A 19,616-nucleotide genomic window follows, 5' to 3' on the forward strand; every position below is an offset into this window, starting at 1 on the left:
CTATGTCTGGACAGTTTTCACTTAATCCCAGTTTGTCTCCATCAGGAAGCCTGAGCTCTGTGATTAAAAATCTTTCACTAAACAAGATGTTTGGGCTTGGGATCTTGTGGGGAGTCAGGGAGGGATGGCTTTCATGAAGTAATCAAAAATGAGGCAGGACTTACTGCTGGAGGTTTTATTGCATGTTCTGAGCAGCTGAGTTTGGCTTTTAAGTTATAAGGGAACATGTTTGCATGTGCAGAAGGATGTATCAGGACTAGCTGCATTTCAGCAAGGTTGTAATTGTCATGCAGGAGAGCTGTGCCTTTAAAGAGATGTCACGGAATCACAGAATGATTGGCATTGGAAGGGACCTCTGGAGATCCTTTAGTCCATCTGTGTCTACTTTCATTGTTACCCAGAGAGTTGAAAAGTCTTTAAAATACTAATAAACAATATGTCTTTATTATTCTGATACAGGAAATAAGGAGAATCTTCCCCAAACATAATTTCTTCTGGCGTTGCATTGTAATAATGAGAAGAAAAAAGGTTTTAAGAACATAAAGTGTTGAATGAAGTGTCAATACCAGAAAAATCCCTGTATCTTTGGTCAGGAAGATGTATTTTCAACTCCAGAAAGCACAGAAGTTTGCAGCTCTGCAGCCATAGCTGTGGAAACACAATACTGGATATGCTGTTGCTCGTGTCTGTGCTGTCACATCCGGAATTCCAGCTCCTGGGTCACACAGCATGGGACTTTGGGGAGGAGATTTGGAGTTCAGTAATTAAATACTACTTTGCTCTAGGCAAAATCAACAAATGGGCTTCATCTGCAGCATATTTTGTAACTGTACTCAGGACTGGGCTGCATTTTTCAGATAAGTAGACAGTAACTTACTTTTAGCCAAGGTTCTGGGTGATTTTGTGTTTTGTTGTGGGTTTTGTTTGGTTTTTATTTTTTTCCTTCTCTTCCTTTTCAGGGTTGTAATTCTTTTTCTTCAGAAGATTTCAGACTGGCTTTGTCATCTTGTATTCTTCATACTCTCAAATTGGCATGGAAAGGCAGAGACTGTTGCCATAAATTAGGTCACTAAAGCTGAAGTACAGAATACAAATATTTATTGCCTGAGCTAAGGAAGGCAATTCAGATGAGGAAAGGAAAAGTTATTTTTTTTTAGTGTTCAGAAATTAAGCTATATTCCTGAGGTTAAAAGCAAAGCAATAGAGTTAAACAATGAACATGAGAAGCATCTCTTGGTTTAAATTACTAGAAGGAAAACTAGCAAAGCCTGATATGAGAAATCAGTAAGAAGGTTGATAAGATAATATTACAGATCATTTTTGTTCGAGTGCACATCTGACATGTTATTAAATCTTAAACAAAAGGGCATTTAGCTTATAGCAGTTTAAAGGCACAGGTAAAAATGCAGAAAATGAGAGCACTATTTTGAGATATTACAGAAAACACTTGGGCATTTAACTAGAAAAAATGTTTTTCTTTTCATTCAGAATGTTAGAATTCCTAACTGCAGATCATCAGATAGTAGGAAAACCTTACCTAGGGTTCAATTGCACTGTGCCCAATACAGTATTGGCTGGCATCACTCAAGTGAAGATGTGAAAGAGCAAACAGAGTGTTTAGAGCAAGTAGTTGGTACACTTGGAAGAAAAGTCAACCTTTTTTTTTTCTTTTTACGGTGTGACAAAATGTTCATTTTGATTGAAATTGGTATCTAATAAATTCTTACACAGAAGGATGTACAACACGAGTCATAGACTGCATGCTTGATATAAAGGAACCACTAATTAATTTTATGAGTTTTCCTTTGTAAAGCATTTTTAAAGGGCTATGCAGAACTCTTCTTTTGATGTAAACTTAGGAATTTCCTCAGCCATTGGGGAAGGACCCACCATGTCTTGGGGAAAAGCATTTGGAGAAAGCTTTAGTAGAACAGCAGCCACAAGGAACAGTGTTTTGTGGTTTAAATCTCCAGTCCTGTAACCTGTGGTGGCTTTGGTATCTGAAAGAAATCCTGCTGAAACCTCACACATCCAGGAATTTGGTCTGAGTGGATTGAAACAGCACCCTTTGCTCTTTTTATTTTAATCATCATGGCCATTAAAACCAAGAAATACTCTTAAGCAACAATTGATAAAATGTTTTTGTGCACATATGCTAGTAAAATACTTGTCTGGATTTCTTGCAGAAAATGAAAAAATAAAAGCTCTAATGGAAATATTTCTGTTTGTAGTGGTTTTAGTGTTTCTGTAGCCAGACTTCTGTTTTCCATGGATAAATGTAGCAGTCTGTTTATGTCTGAACAATAGGCATTCTTCAGAGCTGCCCAGAGCATTAGCTGCTCCCTTTAACATATCATATCTGGTATCAAAATAATGATTGGTATGGTTTTGGGGAATTATTATTCACAGCAACCTGTCAGGTTTTCCTGTTATCCTACCTACTGGGAATGTGTTGGAGCCCAGCTACAACTGCAGAAATATCACTTTCTTAGGCTGTTATTTGATGATACAATAGCTCTAATTGTAGTGTAACTCCAGTATACATTATCAAATGGTGATTAAGAGATGCCCAGGAATAATCTGATGTATAAACTTTCTCTGCTAGTTCAGATTTGTCTGAGAAAAACCCTAAACAACCTAAAAAACCTATTAGGCCGGGAGCCATATCGAGTGGCATCTGTTCTCCAGCATTTGGCATGAGCCTGGACAAGGAGCACAAAGCTAGCGCAAACATGTGGAGTGGAATAATGATTTGTCAGAAGCACAGCCAGGTTTGCACTGTTGGGCACTGATCAGACCTGGTGTTGGTGAGAGTGGAATCCAGTCTCCTTTTTAATGGATTTTAGGTGTAGATTTTGCCCAGGTATGAAGTGTGTGGATGGTCCTCAAGGGACAGAGGTGCTGGGGTGGGACCTGCCCTGTCTGCCCTGGGGCAGGCACAGAAACACAGACACACTTCTGCCAGGCTGGGAGCAAAGCCAGAGCTGGGGTTGTCTCTGGGATAAGAAACCTCATTTCCTTTGGAAAAAGGAGCTTCCAAACGATTTTTTGTGTGATTCCTGGCATGGACTGAGTGGGTCAGGTTGTCTGAAGCACAGGTGTGTGTCCTGTCTGCTCCTGACCTGTTAGTGAGTAATCTCAAGGCTAGCATCTCTATAGACAGTTGGCTTTTATGGCTGATGTCTGTTATGCCTGATAAATTTTGGGACTTTAGGGACTTTCTGTAGCAGTCTTAAAAATTACCTGGGCTATCTGGATGTTGTGCTGATTCTAACTGAGCAGTGGTGTTACAAACTACAGGCCTATCCTCTGGGAAGGGAAATAAAACCTGGGAAGATGCCTTCTGAAATGGACTTTCTTTTGAGCAGGGAATATTGATCCTGGTATGGTCTCATGAGCAATTTGAGCATCATTCATAAGCTCTCATGCCCATCCTTTTTTTTACCCATCATGGGGTATTTTATTTATTTATTTAATCCTGGTTTTAGCAGTGAGAAATCCGCTTCACATGTGCTGTGCCTGCTCCAGGGTGCAAAACAAAAGTAGAGGCAAGTGGGAGAGATTTCCTTTAAAAGCATAATTGGCTCTAAAACAGCAGTGTGGGTGCATCATACTTTACCATGTAATTCCACAGAATGTTTTGAGGAAGACCTGAAATGTTTCTAAGGGCAAGGAAAAAAAAAAGGGCCTTAAGGATCTCATCACAATTTTAGAATGGGTTTGGGACATAAAGCTGCAAATATCTTAAGATATTTTAATGGCCCCTATGCAAATTAGGCTACAAATCTAAGACTGCTAGGAGTTACACGTTAACTTCTTACTTTTGTCTCATTTTTATGTGTCTCTTCAGTGATTTAATTTCTGCATATAAAATGAAGAGCAATATTAATATCTATTAAAGTGTCCAAAATGAGTAGTTGATTGCTTGTGGAAATAGTGAATCTGGGGGGAATTAGCCAGCATTGATGAAGTAATTTTTTTAGGATGTGGGGCTACATGCATATGTCCATTGTCACAAACAATGTGAGAGTTGGCAGCCTGGTGTTAATTCAAAGTGTGTTAAAGGGAAATAATGATTGTATCCTCTTCTCCTGTATTTTCTCTTTAAGGTGACATTTTGCTTTGGGTTGGAAGGAAGGTGGTTTGCTGCTCATTCTTCGGACATTTCTTGTGTCACTTGGCTGTGGGACGCTGTCCCCAGGCTCTGCCCGAGCCACAGGGCCTGGGGTGGGTGAAACACAGAAAAACCCTTCCAGAAAATGTAAAAGAGCACTGAAAACATGCACAAAGCAGTATTTTGCTAAAACACCGAAACCTTTTGCACCCTTTCCAGTTTCAAGCCCCTCATCAGGCAAACATGAGTGTGTTTATGGGGCTGTTTCTGTGTTTTTCTGGTGGCCAGGGTGCCACAGCTGGTGCTGCAGTGCCACCTCCCGATGGCCAGGCAGGACCAGAGCTGCTTGTGCGAAACACTCGGAACCAGCCTTGAAAAATGAGCCTCCTTTGTCAAAGTGCACAGCACTTTTGACAGACAAGCAAAAAGATTTGGGTTTTGTTTTTTCCCTCCAGCTACCCAGCTATGTAACAGGTGAATTGATGTGGCACCTGCACGGTTCTGCTTTGAGGGGGGAGCCCTCTTTATATAAATAATTCAGGACCTCTCTGTGTGACAGATAGCACTTTCATCAGATTTCTGTGGTTTGATCTATCGTTTTTGGTGATGCAGCAAGATTTTGAAACTCAGTGACAGACCCATGAAACAAACACTGCCATTTGTGTGTGTGTGTATGTAATGTAAAAAAAAAACCTTCTTTATGAGTCTCTTTAAAGTTAATTACCTTCTCCTCTGAAGGAAAATATTGTTCCTCTTCCTACAGCATTTTTCTGTAAAAAAGTCTTAAAGAAAGATAATTTGCTCCATGTATGGCAACAAAACGTAGCTAAATAAAATCAGTGTCTGGTCCTGCACATGGTGGAATTGGTTGCTAATGCATGAAATGGCTAAAAATGCCATTAATTTTACATTCTGCTCAGCAAACAAGTCCTCAAAGTATTCAGTGGAGTTTGGCAGGGATGTCTTGTACCCCAGGTGTGGGTGAGGCTGTGGAGAGGTTGGTAGGGCTGGTATCCATGTACATTCCTGTACCAGTCATGTTGCACTTGCTAGAAGTCATTATCTTGGAGCAGCTTTTTCCTTTAGAAATGAAAAGGATTTAAGTAGAACTGCAATTTTATTTTTTTTTCCTTAAGAAACTAAAGCCATCTCCCCCACAGCATGGTAGTGAGCTGGGTGACCACATGCCTGGGGCAGGTTTGGGGATGTCCATGTGTGCTGTGAGGCAAATAAATTCATTTTCATACCCAAGTTCATCTTTAGCCTCTGCTCTTCTTGAGGGGTTTAACTGGGTCTTGTATTCAACACTTCCCCACTGGAACAGCCGTGGCAAGTGCCTGTCCATGCAGCCATGTGGCTGGAGCCCTCTTGTAGTAGGAAAAGTCACTCTCTAGTACTTTTTTACATCAGATCCCAGGTAGAACTTTGTCAAATAGCAGTAGGAAAGTCACTTTGCCCTCTCAGACTCCAGTGTAGGAGAAGCAATGGTGGTGGTCAGCTGGGTAAAAACCTGGGAAGGTTTGCTGATGGAAAGTGCTGGACAGATAATTGGAACAGGAGGCGGACGTTATTTCATAACATGTTCTGAAAGCTGATGTTTTCACTTGTTTACTTGGAAAGGTCAGAGTTTTCAGAAATTCAGACATCATGAGAATGTTCTCAAAAATGATACTTTGAGTTAAAAAAAAATACTGTATTCTGTCTCTTCATGTTTTAAAGACTGCTGTTGCCTCATATTTTCCAAGTTTATAATCAAAAGTATATATAGTCTGATACATGATTTGTCTTTCTAAATATTTGCCATTACTAAAATCAAGAAAAAAAATGTGTGTGTGTGTAAATATATATATCCCATCAATATTTTGAAGCACTGATTGAAACCCTAGGGAAATATTGCTAAAATGAACTGTTTAAATTTTGTTTCTAATGTCAAGAATTCCTTTTGCAAAGCCAAAAGGTATGGCTGAGATGTTTTCTAATCTTTGGTGGCATTAACTGGGCTTGCTTGAGCAGACACCATGTTGTATCTCATACTGTTCTGTACCTTTTTACTAGAGCAGGAATACCTGAAAATTGGAATAGATAAGAATGTAAAAGTGAGAACCTGCCAATGTGAAACCAAGTTTTTGGTCTTTGTTAACCAGGCAGAGAGAGACCCATGTTATAAGAAATGTGTTCCATAATGTAATGAAACTTGATTATTTTTTAAAACCTGTGATAGGAGGCCTTTTTTAGTACTGCTATTAAACAGCAGAGTTCCCCAGTCCATACCAACTTGCATCATATGAGAATGCAGCTTGTTAATATTTAATTTACTGACCTTTATTTTGTGGTGAGACAAATGACTTTTTAATGACTCCAGTAGACTTATTTGCATTATAAAATAAAACCATTGTCTATGCTGCCAGGGAGCTACTTACTTTATAAATATAGCATTTGTTGGGAAATACCTATTAGGTACTAAAAATATTTAATTGACCTACTTCTTTTTTGTTATTTTCAGGGTTGTGTCCTTTGTTGTGACCTCATGGTTTAACTGGGAATAAAGATGAGTATAAGCAGTGATGAGGTTAACTTCCTGGTATATAGATACTTGCAAGAGTCAGGTGAGTTTTTACAATTCTGGTTATTAAACAATGCATACATAATTTATTTGATCTTCATCTGCAACTGGCTTTAGCAAAGACAGAGTCATTTAATTATTTTGCCAGTAGGCATGGATTCTGTCTGAACGGTTTCTTGGTGTTTCTTCTCAACAAGAGAATGAATTCCTGCCAAGTTACCTTCTGTAACTTAATCAGATTTAGTCATTTGGAGTCTTCAGATGGCAGTCGAGCAGCCAAGGGCTCACTTGATTGCTAAAATGCATTTTCCTGGAGATCACTTCTCCACAGGGGGATGATGGCGCTTTGCACCATTTTCTTCAGGGCTGCTTGAAGAAGAAAATAGAAAGATCAGCAAAATGCTGGTTTTTCCTGTTGTTTTGGAGTGATGGTGCTCCTGCCAGCTGGTCCTGTTGTGGAGCCGAATTCCTTGCGTGGGAGGGCAGATGTGGCTGAGCTTCAAAGGAAGAAATGACAACTGTGACTATGACTTGTATCACTTGACTCTATTTAGAGATGAACAGATTTTTTACAGGAATAACCCTTGGGGTTCCCAAAAGCCTTCATCCCTTCCAGGGATGAAGGCTTTTTTTTTTTTTTTGGAGGATCTTGTCTTTCTGAGTAGCCAGAATCTCCTGCTTTTTAGGAGAAAGAGCAAAAGACACTTGAATATTGTCGGACTTGAAAAGAAACCCTTTTCCTATCATATCCCTCCACACTGGCTGTGTCTGCACAACACAAGAATGCAGCAGTGCTCCCTTATTTTTAAAGCTTCCCCAGCCCAGTCAGATCAGCAGTTTGAATTTGTGTTGCATGTTTGGGTTTCTAGATGCAGCCATATGGCTTCAGGGAGTTTTGTGGTGGTGGTTATTCGTGGAGCTCTGTAAGAGACAACATCATCTTTTACTCACAACTGTGATATTGATTGCTTAACACAGCCTACATTTAGAATGGGAAGATCTGACTGGAAGTCAGGGCATGCCCCAGTAAATGAACAAGTGATGATTGTCAACTGGCAGGAGGGAATATGATCTCAGCAGTACATAAAAGAAGTCTGCATATTAAAGCAAAAAATACACTTTTAAGGCTGGAGTTTAAGAGATCAGCTTTAATGTATATACTATCTATATATATATATAAGAAAATATACACATATATTTCATATTTTACCTTATTGTTTCAACTTCTGATTCATAGTTTTTGTTTAGTGATTGCTAATGGGTGGCTTCAGGCTTGTTGGAAATGCATTTGACTGATGCAACATATGTCCACTGCTCATGGACTTCCCCAACTGAGGAGAGAAGCACCAGAAGCAATGGTGGATGGCAGACTTTTACAGCTTCTGCTTGTCGAAAGAAAGCAAAACCTCATTTTTCTGCCTGAATTTACTGAAAACTACTACACGCTCTTGTTCCAGTTGCAGATTGCTTTTGTCGTAGAAGCCAAACTTATAAAATTGCTTCATCTTCATTTGAAAGTGTGCAGGCAGCTTCTTGCTTACCTGACAGGGAAGAAGGAAAAAAAAATAAAGTGGTTTAAGAAAAAATGCCATGACAATAGTTAACTTGCTGAAACAACTATTTTTCTTTAGCTTAAATTCACTTTTTCAAGGTGATCAAATAAATAGCAAGCAGCTATTGCTGCACCATGTTTGCTACTTCTTAATCAGTGCACAGTGCTGATGTAGCTCTAAATGACAGAGTGTATACAATTATGGCAGCACTGTACCATAAGCTGAATTCTGTTCACATACAGATCCATTTAACTTTGATGGGTATTAAATCAGTGAGTGAAAATAGCAAGTGAGTCTTGTGTCTTGGATATATATATATATATTTCATTAAATACTGCATATGATATAATATTTACATGTAGTTTGTGAATATATAAACACATTTAAATGCTATAGTGAATCGTATATTTTATATTGATTCATGCACAAATGTTCTGCCGTTGATACTGTAATTAATAATTGTTGTGTTCATATATGAACTTTGCTTTTCTCCTTTAGTACACTTAAATTCTGAGGCAATTAAGGTGTTTTGACAGGTTTTTGGTAGTTTAGAAGCATTCTGTAGCATTTTACTTTGTGTAATTTGCACAGGTGTTAAACAGAAGGTCCTACTGTGGTACAGCAAGTAGCATTGTCTATCTGTAAATCAATTCTGATGTCTTTGCCTTGTCTTTAGGGTTTTCCCATTCAGCATTTACCTTTGGTATAGAGAGCCATATCAGCCAGTCTAATATAAATGGTGCTCTGGTGCCACCAGCTGCTTTGATTTCCATCATCCAGAAAGGTCTGCAGTATGTAGAGGCAGAAGTCAGTATTAATGAGGTAAGGAGGCTTTGCCTGCAGGAGCATTTTGTCCTTGCTTGCAGTAAGTTTGAATGTTAGTATTTTTTCTTAACTTTCTTGTATCTTGTTTGCTTACTTTTACTTCAGATTCCTTACTGCTGGTGTTCACCATGACTCTAGTGGTGGAACCAGAGTGGAGTGACATAATTGGGTGGGGTTCTGCCCAATGCAGCCACACACCACCAGGCATGGTGTTCTGGCTCATTGCTTAAAGGTCCATTGTCTGCAGAGTTTTTACCCTCCTCTAAGTTTTTAGTGGATCCAGTACAGTAGGATAATAATGGAGACCAGCAATCTCTTCATTTTTTGGTTTCTTAGATTGGCACTAGGGAGGTGGGAGAGCGCTGTGCAGCTCTTGTGTGGGCTCTTGTGTCATCACAGGGAAGTAATGTGAGCCCAAAGGCAGGATTTCCAAGGAGAGGGTTTGAATTTGTGGCAGGAAAGCTGAAGGTATATGCCAGTTTGCCTTTTGCCTCTGCTGGCTAATTCATCTTGAGCTGGATCTGTTAAATTTGATGTTTAAATGGTTATTCCAGCAGTACAGAAAGCTATGTATCTTCCTGCCTGATGCTGCAGACGCTCTCCCTCAATTTCCGTTCTCATTTGTGCCTGGAAGGTGAGAAGCCTTTCTGTGTGTCAGTCAGATTACTGAAGGGAATTTTTTTTCCCCGTTAATTCTGCTCACTTTCCAGTCTCCCTTGTGTCTGCTGTTTGTGTGGTTTTCACAGTCCTAGTGAAACAAATCCTTTCCCTTAGGAAGCCTCAGAAAAATAAAGCAAGTGATAGGAAGAGAAGAAGACCCTATATTTATTGCAAGGAATCCTTCTAGTCCCTAAAAATAGATCCTTACAAAGCCCTAGCATATGTATAAGAGTATTTTTAACTGGGTCTTGTCCATTTCAGGATAAAATTCTTCCTTGTTGTTTGAAAGCATGCCAGCACAGTTTAAAAAAAGGAAGAAAACTAGTCAACTCCCCAGATAATATGTTTATGGAAAGTATTAGTCTAATAAGACTATAACTTCACAAGTCAGTGACCCGAGTTGCAATGTTTGCAGCTCTCTCTTCAAACAAACCATTAGATTTTGCTGCAGCCACTCATGTTTGAAATCATATTCATAGATAGCTTACAGAATTTTTTGATTTAGCAGACAATTCAGCAAACTTGAAACAAGTAACTTCTGCTTCTCCCAGAGGCCTGCAGTGGCTTTTTTTTTTTGCATATTTATGGTGGCCACTTAACTTTAAACAAAAATTCCAGTCCTGACCACAGCAATGATGAGATATCACTTCCAGCAGCATATGTAAACCACTTTATTATATTAAATCAAAACGTTTTCTTTAGTTTTGCTTGGAATCTTTGCCCGTAATGTTAATTTCTACTTGGTGTTATCTTTTGTTTTTTTCTTTTCTCCCTGTGCTGTAATTTAGGATGGTACCTTGTTTGATGGTAGGCCGATAGAGTCTCTCTCACTGATAGATGCAGTGATGCCTGATGTGGTACAGACAAGACAACAGGCCTACAGAGACAAACTTGCACAACAGCAGGCAGCAGCTGCTGCAGCTGCAGCTGCCACCAACCAACAGGGATCAGCGAAAAATGGAGAAAATACTGCAAATGGAGAGGAGAATGGAGCACACACTATAGCAAGTAAGTTGAGACAGAAATTGCTTTAAGCTGGGTTAGCATTTTCTAGTTGTTTATCATTGTGTGAGCTTGTAGGCAATGAGGTAAAAATGTGGAGTTTGGAGTAACCCTTCAGCTTGCAGAGAATTCCTTCATCACAGGTCATCCTTGAACAGATTGTTTATCACCTTTGGTTGTCCCCATTTTTGATATCTGGGGTTGCAGGAGTCAGAGTTCTGAATTTGTTAATTCACAATATTCCCTTGACCAGTCTGACTTTCATAACTGCTTCTTTTCCATCACCTGAAGGTTTTTCACAGGGCCCTTGCATAAAAAGGAAAAAAAATTGAGTCATCCCTGTTCAAGGAATGAGGAGAGGAGTCTGCCAGTCCGTGGCTGGTTAAAACTGAGTATTGCTGGTGAAGCTGTGCAAACTCCTTCCAAAAAGTTCTGTAAAACCCATGGATCCAAGAGCTGTACGCAGCTCTTCTAGTGATACTGAGGTCAGGCTAGCTGTGTGTCCCTTGTCTCTTATATCAGTTTTCACTATTTGCTATTCAAAATTGCTCAATGCAACTACTCTCAGGTTTGCTTTATTCATGAATTCCATTTTAGTTGTGATTGGTGAAATAAATAAGTTCTGTTTGTCATCACTGGTCAAAGGAACATATCTTACAATGAGGCTTAGGATGGAAAAGTTGGGGTCAGGCATTAAACTGTGATTTTGAAAATACTCTTCTGGAAGTCTGAATTGAATGTTTAAGTGTGGGAGTTACATTTCTCTCTGTAAAAACACCTGAAAAAATGCCATTTTTGGAAGAATATTAATATTGAGCCATGTACAAATTTTACAGCCTGATTTTACTAGACTTTTTTTGTAAGCATATATGATAAAAAGCTAGAAATACATTCTTTGGCTGAAACAAATGAGGTCTCTACTTTGATGCTTTAATTTAAAAATTTCAAAGGAGTATTGATAACTGTGAGCTGGATAGAGGAAGGGTAGACCTCAGATCTCAGCCCTGTTAAATGTGATCTACCAGCAACCCCTGCTGGCTGTACAGCACTTCAGACTGGCATCGATCCTCTGACTGAAGCAGTGCTTTATGTACTGCTCTTTCTGAAAAAATACTCATGTTTTAATAGCCTTTTCTGTTTTCTCACATGCACAAACAGTGACAGAAACCCTTAATGCTAAATTAAGCAATAGCTGTGAAATGATTTCTTTAACCACAGTGAATAAATATGGAGCAGGTGAACTGTGCAGCATTCCTTACATTCTGCATTTGCACTCATCGTGAATTTATTTTTAATAATAGAAAATGATTGATGGTAGATGCCAAGAAAACTGTTTTGTCAGTTGAATTAGCCCCAGTATGTTCTACAGAACAATATGGTTTCAATCTCACTTCCATGCAGAAAGTTACACTGCCATAATTCCACAGTAATTGCTGATGAAGTTTGAGAAGCTTAGTTATGTTAACTCTATCAACAAATGTGATTATATTCATTAAAGGAATTTTTTAAATGGAGTGTTGGAGATGTAGATTTAAAACCTGCTTGACTGCAATTGGTGAAAAGAGAGATTTTTGAAGATGAATGTGTTATGAATGTATTCCTACAGCACAAGCTAGACTAGTAACATATTGTACTATGCAGTATTGGGCCTGAAAAACAGAGTACTTGTAACAGCATTTATTTTTTAGCATAGCAAAAAGTTCACTTTTGGCCCTAATTCTGAAGCACCAAATTTAAATCCATTTGGATGTGAAGGTTTACAGGGGAGAGGAGCTTTCTCACATTTTCAAAACTCCCCATCTGTTTATAGTGCTACATTAATTGGAACTGAAAAAATAAAAGAGCATGACAGCTCTGTCAAATTTTTGAATCACGTAAATTGTGAATTCTTGCACTCACGGCAGAAGAATCTGAACCATACAGGAGTCACAACGTCCTAAAATACTAAAATCCATCTCTCTGTACTGTTGTTTCCCATAATGCAGATAATCACACGGATATGATGGAAGTAGATGGAGATGTGGAAATCCCTCCCAACAAGGCAGTGGTGCTGCGTGGCCACGAGTCTGAAGTGTTCATCTGTGCCTGGAATCCCGTTAGTGACCTTCTGGCCTCAGGGTATGGGTACTGCCTGTGTGTGTGTGTGTGGAGTGTCTGTGCTGGGGCACTGGAGATGATGATGATGATGATTATTATTGATTATTATTATTTATTATTTTTATTATTATTATTAATTGATGATTATGCACAGGAAGGGCAGAAGGCTCAGGGAACACCTGCCCCAAGCATCAAATGTTACAGCGTTTGTTCTTTAGAGAATAGTGCTTTAATACTGAATTTATTATCCTTAATTAATCAATATATAATAAATTAAGTACCATAACATTCAGCTACAATATATAAATATATATGTATAATTGTATATATAATATATTATATATGAGTATAATTATCATTTATATATTTATATAATATATATTATAGAATACATCACATAACATATATATTGTGTAGCACATACATATCATTATATTCTATATTATCTATTCTATATTACATACTATGTATGTATATATGTACATATATGTAATATGTATAAAATATATAAATATATAAATGTAATATATACAAAATGTATGTGTGATATATATAAAATGCAAATATATATGTGTATATGTAATATATATAAAAAACTATATATAGTGCTTTATATGACTATATATATAAGTCAAATATATTTTTATGGTATTTATATAGTATATATATATTATTTTACACACCATATATTATAGCGCTACATATTATTAGCTGGTGTATGGTATATTGCGCGTTATATAACATCGCAGCCTGTCACTATGAGGACACGTGTGCCTGTCCCCATGACATGAAGGGAATGGCCCGTGTGTGAGCAGCAGGATCTCTGTCCCCCCCGGTGTCGTGCAGGTCTGGCGATTCGACGGCGCGGATCTGGAACCTGAGCGAGAACAGCACGAGCGGCTCCACGCAGCTGGTGCTGCGGCACTGCATCCGCGAGGGGGGGCAGGATGTGCCCAGCAACAAGGACGTCACCTCGCTGGACTGGAACGTGAGTGCTCCCAGGAGAACCCTGCTCACAGCACCTCAGGGCCACGTTTAACTGGCAGCAGCGCTGGCCTCTGTGCCAGCACCTGAAATGTTTCTGTTTTGATCAGTGTTGTAACTTCTATTATACTTCAGGAATTTCTTTCTAATAACTTGCGACCAATAAAATACCATAAATCCTATGCATATCAGTTCTACCTCACATTTGCTTTGTGCTCTTTAGCTTTGACCTAAGCAGTAAAAATAAATAATCAAATAACCTTTTTGCTGGCAGAGTGAAGGTACGCTTCTAGCAACTGGGTCTTATGATGGCTTTGCAAGGATATGGACTAAAGATGGTAAGCAAAATACTTTTTAATTTACGATATATTTTCCTATATTGTGGCTCACGGCATAGTTTTTTATTTTTTAATGTATTCATATCAATATAAATTTTCAGGTAATCTTGCCAGCACCTTAGGGCAACATAAAGGTCCTATATTTGCGTTAAAATGGAACAAGAAAGGAAACTTCATTTTAAGTGCAGGAGTGGACAAGGTGAGATAATCTTTGGTAAAATTAAAATTCTTTCCTTCACCGTTATAATCTAACTGTAAGCAAAATAGCAAAACTATGCAAAGTAAGTAAATGAAACGAAAGGCTTGGGATGTAAATGTGTGCTTACAAAGATCTTGTTGTGCTTAGCTGTGTTTCCTTGGGTTTTATAGCAGTTTATTGAGATATTTTAATTTCCTAGATTTCAGTGTCTGTAGATCTCTTCCCATTTAGGTTAGTCTGAGTTGGAAAGTAAGTGTATTGAAACCAGAAACATTAAACCTTTCTAAAACCAAACCATCTAAATTCAGTGAAGCACTTCAAGTAAAGCCTTAGGAAAAAAATTGTCCTAAAGGGGTAGGTCGAGGATGAGTTGGATATCAGTCAAACCTGAGAATGATTATAAAGATTAGAGCTGGAACATAAGGGAGAAGTTGATATATGTCACTGGGGGGCTGCCAATTGTGTAATGCCACAGAGCTCATTGTTTGACTGTGTTTTTTTTCACATCTCTAAACAAATTCAGGTTTACAAGGTCTTCCAGTTCAGAGCTGCTGTTAGTGTGAGAGGTTTTATGTATGAATGGTAGGAAGGGCACAGAGTGATGGGAAATGTACTTAAAGTGAATTCAGGGAATCAAATAGACTATAGCAAGAATGAGGAGAGTTGATTTTTTTCCTCTGTAAGTGATTCAAGGTGCAGAAGTCAGCACAGGTTCTCTCTTAGAGTGGCAAACTGCAACCTCAGTACAACCACTTAAAAATGGCAGTGTCACTGTAAAGTAGGCCATTTTCTCCTTTATTTGTTTTTTTTTCCTGCATGCATTTACTTGGTTTGCTTTATTAGCCAGCTTTATAAATGCTTGTGCTGGCACAAAGGAAGGAAAATTTAATTTCAAAGCGTGGAAAGGATATGTTTACTCTTTTGGCATCTGTGATGGTTATGCCAATTTTTAAATATTTGTGGAAGTACAGCTTTCATTTGTAGGGAAATAATTAGGGAAGAAATAGAAACCTCATTCAGTCAATAAAACTTCTTAGACAAACTGAGATTATACTTTGAAAAATATTCTGCTTTAGTAGAGGGAATGACCCAACCTTAGGCTCCTTTTCCATATTTTGTGTGGTCAGTTCATGCTTCCACTGAATTTGATGCTAAAATTTTCATTGATCATTGAGGTAGGGCAGAGGTATTGGCATATAATATACTGATGGTAAGGTACTGATTTTGTCATGTAAGGTTTCTTTAACCAGAAGGTTATGAAAGTATTGGCAGAGAACAACATAGAATGAAATTACACCCTTAAATTTTTCAGTATGTGACTAACTGTTAATAACATCTCCTTAGGAACAAGTGAGTAGCTGATACTACAATTTGAATATACAAGTATTTGAAATTAAAATAGGTGTGTGGAATGGATTAGGAGAATATAAATAGGACTAAGGGAATAAAACTGTTTCAAAGCCCACAAATTCCTTTTTCCCTCTAGACCCCAAAATGTTGTGGCTAAACATCTTTCTAATGCAATCTTAAATTTTCTACTGTTTTCTGTACATCTACTACTATTTCTTTTAGTACTGGATCAAACTCTAGAAATGTATAATCAAGAGCAGGTTTGGGTGATGGTGAGCAGGGTAGGTATTCTCATACTTGTGAGTGGTGGTAGTTGTGGGGAAATTTGTACAAGTTTGTTTATTGTTTATTTATCTGTTTAACACAGACCACAATTATTTGGGATGCCCACACTGGCGAAGCCAAGCAACAGTTTCCTTTTCATTCTGGTAAGTCTTCATTTCATCATTCAGATTTGTCTTCTAAAAAGACAAAAATACGTTATTTTTAAAAATAAATTTTAAAATCTGATTTTTGTGGTGCTTATTTGCATAATTTAAGAATCTTACAGGTAGTCTTTGGTTACTTATAGTCCCATATTGGAATATTGAGAATGTAAACAAAGATGGATTTGTTCTGATTTTATAACTCACAGTTTTATTGCAGTTCCAATGAAGTCATAGGAGATAAATCATCCAAGTATTCCTGACTTTCTGTAGTATGCTGGCAGACAAATCATGTGGGCAGCCCACAGGGATTAGTGTTTCTCACCTAAGGAGTGCATTTGTCATCCTCCTGCTGCAGAGATCCCACTCCATATCCCATTGTTCCCCTGTCCCTGGATTGTTTGGCCACAAACCAGCTGAAAGCTGTTCCCTGGCCAGCTGAGGTGGCAGTGCAGGAGGTCAGACAAATTGCATGCTGAGCAATCCTGGCAGAATCAGCTGGAAAAGGGTGGAGAGGATGGCACACATGCCATTGAAGGGCCTCGTTCCCACTCCCTGTTCCGCTCGCGCCGCATTTCCAGAGCCATGACAGCAGTCAGAAACATCAACTCAGCATTTACTCCAACCAGTTCTCCCTGTGCTAACTGCCATAAATAGCTGGCTTGATCAAATGGAACATGTTGCCCATGAGTAAGCTTCAAGTTACCACACCTTATAATGCTGGAATTAAGAAGGGAAATAAATCCTCACCCATCCATGAGCAGGAGCTGCTGGTGGAGATGAGCTCATGCATGATGATGTGTGAAGCTGTGGGAACCTGTTCCTTGTGCTGACTCCTGAGATTTGTTTATAGATGACTTAACTACAGCTTGATGTCCTGCTCCACTGTCTTCTGTATAACTTTAATTTCACATATGTTCCATATTATGATGACTTATATTAAATTTGTTCCATTTTGTGTAAGACTTGTTTTAGCTGCATTTCTTACTGTTCATAGTGCTTATCTTCAGAACTGCTGTAAAATTAACGATTGCTTCCTGTTGGCTTTTGTTTCAAGGTGGTGCATGCTAAATTTGTACATCAAATTCCTGCAGAGTGTGTACTGTAGCTTTAAATATCTTTCTTTTTCTTTTAGCACCAGCATTAGATGTTGATTGGCAGAGTAACAACACATTTGCCTCTTGCAGTACAGACATGTGTATTCACGTTTGTAAACTAGGACAAGATAGGCCCATCAAAACCTTCCAGGGTCACACAGTAAGTACTGCAAAAAGGGGGTTGCTCTGTGATATTTTTATTTATGAGAGATGGGGGGCTCAGTAAACTTAGCAGTACCCAGCACTTGTGTAATTGGTTACAGGCAGTAGATGCACACATAGGTAGTTGTGGTTAAGGTCTTATGGTAATCACAATCTCTGTGATTATCAGAACAATTCTCTCCTCCATGTGCAGCTTGTTTTATCAGTGTCAGGGTGCAAGAGTGAGCTTTAGGAAAAGAAGCACGGTAACATCAAAACTTTACCAGGTGGTGTACAAGAATGCATGGGAAATGTGATAAATGGATAGCAAAAACCTGTTAGTTGTTATTGAAGGCGAAGCTATGAATAAAAATTAGGTGTTAAAATCCTGACAATTATGCAAACCCTCATAACTGCTGTCCAGCTTTGTCTTTTGTAAGCTATCATTTTGTAATGGAAGGGAAGACTCCAACTAACTCTCATTGTTCACTTTTAGAATGAAGTAAATGCAATCAAATGGGATCCAACTGGGAATCTGCTGGCATCCTGCTCTGATGACATGACTCTAAAGGTAATGGGAGTTCTGGGCTGGCCCTTGTCTCTGTAGCCTCTGGAATGCACTCCATTAGCCTGGACATCCCAGCAGCATCACTGTACTTGCTGTGTTGTCTTATATTCGTTCTTTTTTAATGTAACAAGGTTAGGCAACCCTAGAAATCCTTGTTAATCAGGGCCAAGCTTTGGTCCAGAGGACTTGTTACAGGCTGCCAGCCTGAGACTTGGAGCATGATTTATTAGGTGCTTTTAGCTGTTCACAGAATCAGGTCATTAATCATTAAGCTGTCACGCTTGATGGTTGCTTTTGGTTAAAAGAAGAAAGTTGGAATGCATGTCAGGTAGCACATTCAAGAATGGGTGACTTACTCCTTTCCTGGTTTTGTTCTGCTTTCCCTTTCTTTCTAGTTAAAATCTTTGCCATGTTGTTTCTTCAGAGGCTGTGTGCACTCCTGGATTTTTCCAGTTCATCAGGAGTCATTCTGCAGTTTTCAATCACACCTACACTTGTCCTCCCAGTGATTCACAGCTGTGTGCTTTCTTGTAGAACAGGGGCAAACTTGTGAGTGCAGAGGACACTGCAGCTTACACATGTGACTTCAGGGCACTCCAGACATCCTTACAAACCTGCCACCAGCAAAAATGAGGTTGTTCATGCCTGACAGGCCTGTGCTGCTTCCATGGTACAGATGCTTTACATTCACTGGGACCTTTAGCACTGTGCTTGGTAGAGTTTCAGGATACATTTTTTACATTGACAGCACTGTCCAGCTAGTAACCCTTGGGACAGTTAATTCCATCCAGCTCACTGTTATTTAATCAAGGAATGGCTGAATGAGTGGCCACATATCCCTCCTGCTGGCACAGAGTCAGGCTCTGGCAAGGGAAATCACCTTATCTAAATATAAACACTTAAGCATTAAGCCTCCAGTCTAAAGCTGGATGTCTAGACATCTCCAGTCAGCACTGTCTAGCACTGCTGAAGAGCAAGCTATCCTTTCCTAAGTTAAGTGTCTTAAGTCAAGTGTGATGAGGAAACCCCTGAGAGCATCAGTTGTTCTCCATTGGCAGTGCATGGAGTCAAAATAGCCAGCTTAAGCCAGGTATTTAATATTTAAACAGCTGAAACTCCAGGGTGATGAATTCCAGTCTGGAGCTTGAGCTGCTGTTGCTGCTGCCTCTCCAGGAGTAGAGGTGACAACTGGGAAGGTGTCAGCATTTGTGGGATTCAGGCAATTAACTTCTTGGTGGCTGTTTTAAATGGAGCCCAGGCTGGAAAGAATGCTATTGTTTTGTTCAGAATTAGCTCAAAAGCCAGGTGCTGGAGGCTAAGTCTACACATCACTAATCACTTGTGGATCACTTACTTTTCAATGGCAGAAGGAATAAATACCAGGTTTGGAAGCACATGGAAGGTGCCTAGGGATTTATTTACTTGGTCGGTTTCTATCTACAACATAATGTTCTCTAGGGCAGCTGATACAGACTCTTTCATTATGCTAGTTTTGGGAAGAGAAGCTAGATTTTGATCCCATCAATTAAACTGGAAATACAATCTCAATTCTGTCTGCACATTGAAAATCAATTTCCTCTTCAGCAAAGCAGCAGTTCTGAAAAGCACTATTTGTTTATACATGCACCTCAATTGCAGCTTAAGCATGCTTCTGGTAGCTTTTTCCTGCAAAAAGTGAACTAAAAGCATTACTGAGATAT

The 19,616-nt window shown here is 39.0% G+C and overlaps 1 protein-coding gene across 2 annotated transcripts in view; it reads left to right on the forward strand.

The window, feature by feature from the left end:
- Positions 1-19,616, forward strand: part of TBL1XR1 (TBL1X/Y related 1) — a 109,150-nt gene that overhangs the window by 80,458 nt on the left and 9,076 nt on the right. For both annotated transcript variants that reach the window (XM_036388592.2, XM_036388593.2), the window contains 10 exons: positions 6,618-6,720; positions 8,907-9,052; positions 10,504-10,723; positions 12,703-12,835; positions 13,661-13,802; positions 14,073-14,136; positions 14,238-14,335; positions 16,053-16,113; positions 17,246-17,367; positions 17,845-17,919. In XM_036388592.2, the coding sequence (XP_036244485.1) occupies positions 6,663-6,720; positions 8,907-9,052; positions 10,504-10,723; positions 12,703-12,835; positions 13,661-13,802; positions 14,073-14,136; positions 14,238-14,335; positions 16,053-16,113; positions 17,246-17,367; positions 17,845-17,919 (1,119 nt within the window). In that variant the 5' untranslated portion in view covers positions 6,618-6,662. The remainder of the gene's footprint in view (positions 1-6,617; positions 6,721-8,906; positions 9,053-10,503; positions 10,724-12,702; positions 12,836-13,660; positions 13,803-14,072; positions 14,137-14,237; positions 14,336-16,052; positions 16,114-17,245; positions 17,368-17,844; positions 17,920-19,616) is intronic.

This window comes from Molothrus ater, chromosome 10 (assembly GCF_012460135.2).
Source record: "Molothrus ater isolate BHLD 08-10-18 breed brown headed cowbird chromosome 10, BPBGC_Mater_1.1, whole genome shotgun sequence".
Classification (NCBI taxonomy): Eukaryota; Metazoa; Chordata; class Aves; order Passeriformes; family Icteridae; genus Molothrus; species Molothrus ater.